General features: G+C 48.6%; 4 protein-coding genes across 4 annotated transcripts; 1 reads left to right on the top strand and 3 right to left on the bottom strand.

Annotated features, from left to right (window-relative positions):
* Positions 1–127: 127 nt before the first annotated feature.
* MCYG_06928 (5-aminolevulinate synthase) lies at positions 128–1985 on the bottom strand (the record flags this gene model as incomplete). The annotated part of the gene is made up of 2 exons (XM_002844918.1): positions 128–1545; positions 1604–1985. The coding sequence occupies 2 exons, from the start codon at positions 1983–1985 to the stop codon at positions 128–130; spliced, it is 1800 nt and encodes a 599-aa protein (XP_002844964.1).
* Positions 1986–2643: 658 nt separating this feature from the next.
* MCYG_06927 (conserved hypothetical protein) lies at positions 2644–4252 on the bottom strand (the record flags this gene model as incomplete). Its single annotated transcript, XM_002844917.1, has 2 exons — positions 2644–3810; positions 3866–4252. 2 exons carry the CDS (start codon positions 4250–4252, stop codon positions 2644–2646), a joined length of 1554 nt encoding a protein of 517 aa, XP_002844963.1.
* Positions 4253–5438: 1186 nt separating this feature from the next.
* Positions 5439–6043, top strand: MCYG_06926 (uncharacterized protein; the record flags this gene model as incomplete). The annotated part of the gene is made up of 3 exons (XM_002844916.1): positions 5439–5503; positions 5631–5724; positions 5873–6043. The coding sequence occupies 3 exons, from the start codon at positions 5439–5441 to the stop codon at positions 6041–6043; spliced, it is 330 nt and encodes a 109-aa protein (XP_002844962.1).
* A 376-nt stretch (positions 6044–6419) lies between these two features.
* MCYG_06925 (conserved hypothetical protein) lies at positions 6420–7588 on the bottom strand (the record flags this gene model as incomplete). Its single annotated transcript, XM_002844915.1, has 2 exons — positions 6420–6512; positions 6581–7588. The coding sequence occupies 2 exons, from the start codon at positions 7586–7588 to the stop codon at positions 6420–6422; spliced, it is 1101 nt and encodes a 366-aa protein (XP_002844961.1).
* Positions 7589–7632: the final 44 nt, after the last annotated feature.

Raw genomic sequence — 7632 nt, 5'->3', positions numbered from 1 at the left:
GCATGTCAGCTCGAGTGGCCTTTGCTCAGCTGCACATCACAGCACTGCGATGATCTGCTGTCTATGACTGCTCAGCTCAACTCGCGTCGATGGCACTCTCAGCTCTCACCGGCAGCGAGGCAAGCTGTCATCCTTCAAAGGGGAATGTTCTTCTCTTCATGCGCTGAGCCACGCCCAGGAAGCCACCGATTGCTTTCCAGTCGCTTGTCTTGCGGATGCCGAGGCGTTCCCAGACGCCCTTGAGAGCCTGGACAAGATGGTCGCGGTACTCCTTTGTGTGGCCGGGCGTGGGTGTAACGCGGAGACGTTCCTCGCCGCGTGGGACGGTAGGGTAGTTGATTGCCTGTACGTAAATGCCGTAGTCTTCGAGGAGCATGTCTGAAGCCTTCTTGGCGACTTCTGCGTCTCCGACGAGGATGGGGATGATGTGTGACGGGTTCGGGATGACGGGGATGTCGTTTGCATCCAGAGCAGACTTGACTGCTCTAGTGTGGAGCTGCTGCACGGTGCGATCACGGGTATAGGAGGATTGGTAATTGATGGAAGTGGTGGCGCCAGCCATGGTTGCGGGGGGTAAGGAGGTGGTGAAGATGAATCCTGGAGCTAGGGAACGAACGGTGTCGACAAGGTCTGCGGATCCGGCGATGTAGCCTCCAACGCAGCCATAGGCCTTGCCGAGAGTGCCAGTAATGATGTCGATACGGTCCATGACAGTGCCCCTGACGTCTGCCGCAGGATCAGCGTAGGTGTCGTAATCAAGATGTTCCGCCACGCCGGCGCCATGAGGACCGTACATGCCTACGGCATGGACTTCATCGAGGAAGGTGATGGCACCGTACTTCTCAGCAAGGTCGCATATAGCTTCAATGGGTGCAACGGAGCCGCACATGCTGTAGACGGACTCAAAGGCGATGATCTTGGGGATTCCGGGGGGTAGAGCAGCAAGTTTCATCTCCAGGTCTTCAAGGTCGTTATGCTTGAAGACGTACTTTTTAGCACCGGAATGGCGGATACCCTGGATCATGGAAGCATGGTTGAGGCTATCAGAGAGAATCACACAGTCAGGAAGCTTGCTGCCGAGAGTGGCCAGGGTAGCGTCATTAGCAACATAGCAAGAACTAAAGACCAGGGCAGCCTCCTTTCGATGGAGGTCTGCTACCGTCTTCTCCAGTGCAACGGCATGTTGGTTATGACCGGAGATGTTACGTGTGCCTCCCGCGCCGGCACCGTACTTGTCGAGAGTATCGTGCATGCTCTTCAGCACATGCGGGTTACGGCCCATACCGAGATAGTCGTTGGCACACCAGACGGTGACTCTGTCCTCAGGGGAGGCCATGTGAGCCCGGGGGAACTCCTTGGCCAGGCGGTTGATGTTGTTGAAGTAGCGGTAGGACTTGTCCTTGAGCTTCTTATCCAGCTCGCCTCTATAAAAAGCCCCATAGTCAAATTTGGCAGTGGTGGATGGGATGGCCGGCTTGGGGCCAGCAAAGGTCTCTTTCGCACGGTTCAGCTGCTTGACGGTGGCTTGTGGAGGAATGGGGACTCCTGCAACAGCTTAGTTAGCCATCATATCCTTTTTACTTTCCTGGTTATGAAAACATACCTCTGACTTTTCCACCAGCCTGCGGGTCAACGACAGCTGCCTGAGAAGAAGTGGTATGCAATCCCTTCCTCAACTCTGGACAGACCGCCTTGCCAGACCCTCGACGCAGGTTCTCCCTGACCAGGCCAGCCGCACCGGCGGAGCGAGGACAGGTGCCAAAGGCCCTCGCCTCGCCGCTCCTTAGGGCAATACGAGAGCTCTGGACAGCGAGAGCCTTGCCCATGACGGGACAGCGCCTGGCTACGACCTGGAGGTTGGTGATGGTACCCCCGACAACGCTGGAGCTAGGCTTGGTGGTGGTGGAGAGCGCACGCAGGGTCGACGGGGCAGTCTTCTTCAGGAACGGGCAGACCGCGCGGGACTGCTGCAGCAGAGATTCCATCTTGTCTCTTCTCTATCTTTTCTTCTTGTCTTGTCTTCCTGTATTTCGTGTCTGTCTTTCGCCTGTTGGTGTAAAAGAAAAGGTCGAGTTTACCGCCCTTTTTATCGCTCTTTTTTTTCCGATGTTTCTTTTTCGCCGCCTTTTTGGGACCTAAAAATAAGCACATGAATAAGCGATCTGTGATTGGCTGGATGCATGTGGCTGCTGAGTAAGCGAGAGAGACAAAGAGTTTAAAAAAAAGGAGAAAAAAAAGGAGCAAAAGATGAAGAATATGATTATTATTTATACCGAGAAGTGAGCAGGGTGTAAAGGTCTGGGGAAGAACTAAACAGGTATCAGGTTGAGTGGTAGAAGAAGTTAAGAAACGGATTTGGAGGAAGAGGATCAAGGATCAGACCGAAGCTGACTGTCAAGATGTAGAACGGTCAGTAGACAGAATCAATACAGGGGCATTTCTCACATCTTTTCAGCTTCGTCTTCTTCCACTAGGACCCATCGATTAAAGGCCATCCCAGTCGCATTCCTCCCGGGCACTGAACAAGGTAAGTTAACCATGTCTAGGCTGAAGATATAAATATGAATTCAAAACTATTTGGTGCTATTAGGCTATGCACATCAAAGACCTAAGAAAGTCGACCACAGCCACTGACCAGCACTCCTAATTCGCGAGACCTTTGCTGCCAGCAATCTGAGTTCTTGTTCTTTTAGTTGGCCTGCTCGAAGCCTCGGGTGCGTCGACGCTGTCATTCGGCTGTGCAAAGCTCCACGCAGCATCGTGGAACTCAGCTTCATCAGACATGGCTGATGTATCAGAACCGTCCACAGTTAGCCCGGAGGTGGTCTCATGTTCGGATGCGGAGGGAAGTTCGGATTGGGCTTGCTGGAATCTCTCATTTGCAGCGTTTATATGCTGATCCCTCTGTTCCTTCGCCCAATCTCGAGCATTTCGATACGCAGATGCGCCCTGGCGGAAGCCCTCTATGTTCCCAACCATGCTCCAGGCATTTAGTTGAGTCATAATATATTCGGGACGTCCGTCACTTTTCTGAGGGGCAGTGATATGTGTTGTATAAAGCTTGAGTGTGCCACCATGATAGGTTGTTGTTATCGTATAGGCATTATTATCATAGATAGGCTCTGCTTGCTTGTATGACTGAAGGCTATGGATTCCTCGAGCTCCCAGGGCACCATTATAACAAGCTTGCCGCGTGACAACATTAAGGGACCCGTCTGGCCCTTTTGCTTCAAGGAAGAAATTTGGGGCTACTGGACGGTGACCTGTTGTTGATGGGATAAGATGGCCCCCAAGTTCCTGAAGAATCTGAGAGTTAAGTTGCTCAGGGCGAGCACCATAGAAGCGATCTGGTTTTGCACTTGCTAAAGAACCATCCGTTAAGGGGGCAAGGTTTGAAAATAAGTAATCCTCTCCAAGGCAATTGCGATACTTAATTTTACCCTCAATGGTTGGAATGACTGAAGTTGTTACTGGTCTTTCTTCACCAGCATTTGTGTCTGCTTGTTCAAATTCCTGAAAGTCTGTTTCAGAAAATTGTGAGGGAGATAGAGACCGCCTTGACCGGGCCAGGACCTCATTTATATGTTCCCAGTTGTTTGGTTTTACCGGCATTCGACCATCAGGGTACATATAACCCTTCATATACACTCCATGTTGAGTCAGGTGCTGTTGAAAGTTCCGGTTGTAGGCCGTTGAAGTCTTTGTGGTGGTCTTGACTTGGCTCTCTGATGGAGGTTCCGCAGGGCGCTTCCTGCCCTGAGAGCTTTTTGTACTCATTGATTGATAAAAGGGGATATGTGGATATGGATACTGCGACAAGATGTTAGTATGGGCATTGCATCACTATAATAGTATAATAACATACATCTCTAAGGTCCGAAAGGTCAGGTCCACCCCGTCTAGAGAGCCTCTTTATCTCCCTTACAACCTTGGGTTTACAGCCGTTTAACGGGTCGGGAATCGGTGTCTGGCAACGGCGTTTTAGTGTATTCTGGAGACGTCGAGTTAGTGGCCGATGAGAATGTTGTGGCCGAGAATGTTGTTGCAATTCTTCTACGTTTAAGGAGTGGTTGCGCCGGTCCAGCTCCTGTAAAGCGTCTTTTGTTAACCAAATCTTCGACAGATTGTCCCAAAATTCCGGAGGTGGGTGGCTGCTGGTCTTCAGCCTTTTTAATTGACGCGAGTTTCCGTCGATATGGTCCTCCGATTTCTGTCGTTTGCGAGAAGGCTCTAGGGTATCGGGGCAAGGCATATGGAAGGACTATAGTTATTTGGTCCTAAAAGGCGGGAACTGCCATTTTATATATATATACCCATGAAAACGCTGAGCGGGTACTTGCGCGGTAGAAATCGTTGCTGCCTGTTTCACCGTTGTTCATCCTTTCGGCCTATACTAATAGAGAGTCCTAGCGGCGCTATAGCTAGACTAACACTGGTAACCACAGTTGGAATCAGACGCGCAGGCAAGATGGATGAATATGAAAGAACCTGAACGGAAACTCGAAGAATTCAAGGTTGACGGCATAACCTTAATTGTAAGTCACGTGGTATTAGACGCGGTATGATAAGATAAGCGTACGTTGCTTAGATAATATTAGTGTATGACAACAGGTACAACTAACCCGGAACCTGAATAGCCTGAGTATTCATATATTCATCAATGTCTTCCTGGCGCGGTGATCCCGAAAGTGGCAGTGGCTATTGATTGGGACGAGGATGGGGTGCTATCTTAAGAATGGAATACCTGATAATACCTAAGACTGGTGCACGACATATTGGCCAATTTATCTTGGGTCCAGTTCATTATTAGACATATCCAAGGGAATCTTTATTTGCAGCAATCATTGTTGACTTGCCTGAGTTCTTCCGCAACAATGGAACCAATTCAGAAATTTCACTTTGTTCCCAATGAAAACGCCGAAAACATTTGTCTATATATACCAGGTGGCTACCATCCCGTCAAACTTGGCGATGTCTTTCAAAGTAGCTGGAACTCGACGTGCGGAATACTTGATAAACCAAGATATTGATCCTTTATAGCTATTTGGGTTACAAAGGATGAGTCCACAGGATTTGTATAAGTATCTTCTTTCACAAGACATCCCATCCGGTCAGTCACGATATTAATTGTATTGAATAGGCGCTATGTAGCACTTAGAATGCTTACAGCGGGTGCCGCCACCAACCAGAATAAAACCGGCTTACTGGTCTGGCTACGAGATCAACTAAACGAGCGTCCTGGGTACCACCACCACATCGCACACCTACTAGATCAGTTTCAAGTTAAGGCCCCGAATATTACCCATGACGCCCTGATGGTGGAGCATGTGGTTTCGCTTTTCTGGTCACTTAAAACGCCATTGATATCCTTGATTTCCATGTCAAGAGTTTCATCCATCAAATAGAGACGTCTTACATATTTGCATAGTTTGGATATCATGTATGGGGTGTTGGTTTCTCTTCTCTCTCTCCCCCAATATCAAACCATCGCAGGTGGACTAAAGTCATAATATCTGACAACCCTTCATTTTGGAAATCTTGCTTTGGCCCTCCCTAGCCTTCGCGAGCATGGTGAAGCCAATCAATTGAATTGCTTTAGTGGAATGGAAGCAACACTTTATTGAACCCAGCAGATCGGACCAATGCTTTACCACTTTACATGCTTCCTCCTCTGGACCTAGTGGAACTCGTAATCATCATATCCGTTCATCGACGAGTGACAAGGTATGTGTGAAGATTATTCGCTTAGAAATGGTTAGAGCCTGTCCTTTTTGATTTCTTATCCTCTTGCATTGCATGGCCGCCCTATATAGACAGGAAATATGTTGAAGGGTCAGGCAGCTACATTCTAAATAATATCTTTACGTGGTAGACCAACAACCCATCAATGATTCATGTAGCGGCCTTTAACCCAGCTCTAGACGATGACTGGGACAAGATTCGTGACATTATGTTGAAGTACAGGCCCAAGGCCATACCAGAGCCTCTGTGGAAGGAAAACTCTCGTCTTATGATTGATGATTTGAAAAATATTAAAAGCTGACCTTCCAAGCCGCACGTCGATGAAGGATCTAGTTAATTGTCCCTGGTTTAGTGTTGACGGGAAATCGAGGCGTATTGTGGAAGTAGGTGGTTCAGCATTGCTGATGTAGAATAAGATAAGAGGGTGCGTCTTCCCATGTCATTAATTTCACGCGAATCCACTAGGCTGCAATTCTGACAAAGCACCCATGTTCATATCTACCAGGCATAGGAGGAATCCATGTGAAGTATTTGTTTATTCTACGTCTATTCAAAATGTTGTAAGTTAAAAAAATTTTACTTTATAATATTACTCTACATAAAAACTATAGAGACGCCCAGAGGCCGAAGTAGATACATTATACAAGGGGTATGCCAATACTTGAAACCACAAAGAACTATTCGTCGCCCACGGATGAACCGACGTCATCCAAGTCAGCAAGCTCAGGGTGTTGTTCAGTCTCCTTCTTTAGTTCAGCGTCGCAAGTAGCCTGAAGGAAACAACACGTTAGACCCAAGAATAAAAGTGACATGGTAAAGGAATTGATTATAAACTCACCTCAATATTGTTGGCATCCTGGAAGAGGATACTTCCGTCTTCATTGTATGTCCGGGCATTGGTGCAGAGTAAGCGAATATCCTCGCGGAAGTCCTTGAGGTTTCGATACTCCTCGCGGTTGATCTTCTTTTTGATGATGTCCATAGCCATCGGGGTCTGGATGATCATATAATAGTCTGGATACTGCGATTTCGGCGGGGGCTTCATGAACGGTTCGATAACAGAACGTGTCATAGGCTCATCGTCACTATCTTCTGAGTCGGCGGGAACATCCTCCTCAAGGTCCATGAGAGCCTGGTAGACATTGCTAAGGGTTTTCTGTAATGTAGCACGTTCAGAATTGGTAAGAGAGTCCGCAGCCTTGCTAACTCGGCCTTTCTTGCGCTTGGAGGGAGCGTCATCGATGGCTTCATCAGCCTTGCGTTTTGGTACGGGTCCCTTACGGCGTTTCTTTTGCTGTGGGGTGACGGATGTCTCTCTGGAAGGCTCTGGGGAAGAGTCAAGCCCTTGCGCTTTCCTCTGACGCTTCTCGCGGTTCGCACGAAGCCGTTCCATTCTGGCGTCGTTCTTGGCAATTGTCTCTTCAAGCGTTTCTTCATCGCCATCAACAGCTGTTAACCATTGTTCTTCAGTCAAGCCGTCGTCATATTTAATGTTCTTGCGTTCTCGAGCACCACGGCCGGCCACCTCCTCGACTGCAGGGGCTACAGGGTTCTCTTCGGTGAGGTAGATGTCGGGCAATTCTTCCTCTGCAAGGAGACGAGGGTACTTGTGTCCAGGGCCGTACTCGCTGTTTTTAATCCGCTCCGCATCAATCTTTTGGAAAAGGGCAAATTCTGCTTCGGAACGGGCCATGATTTCGTTAAGATCATCATCATCCATCTCGTCCTGGTCATTAATTTGGTCTGCGTTCTCCGCAGTTTCGAGCAAGGTACGCAAAAGGGCGTCTCGTTCCTCGTTAGTGGATTTGTTGTCGAATTTACCAGCCTGGATAACCTTGCCGTCCATATCTAACTTGAACTGAGCACGCTCGAGAATTCGTCTCAACGGAG

This window comes from Microsporum canis, genomic scaffold (genome assembly GCF_000151145.1).
Source record: "Microsporum canis CBS 113480 supercont1.6 genomic scaffold, whole genome shotgun sequence".
Taxonomy (NCBI): Eukaryota; Fungi; Ascomycota; class Eurotiomycetes; order Onygenales; family Arthrodermataceae; genus Microsporum; species Microsporum canis.
The sequence above is the reverse complement of the archived record's forward strand: the minus strand, read 5'-3'. Positions and strand labels throughout refer to the sequence as shown.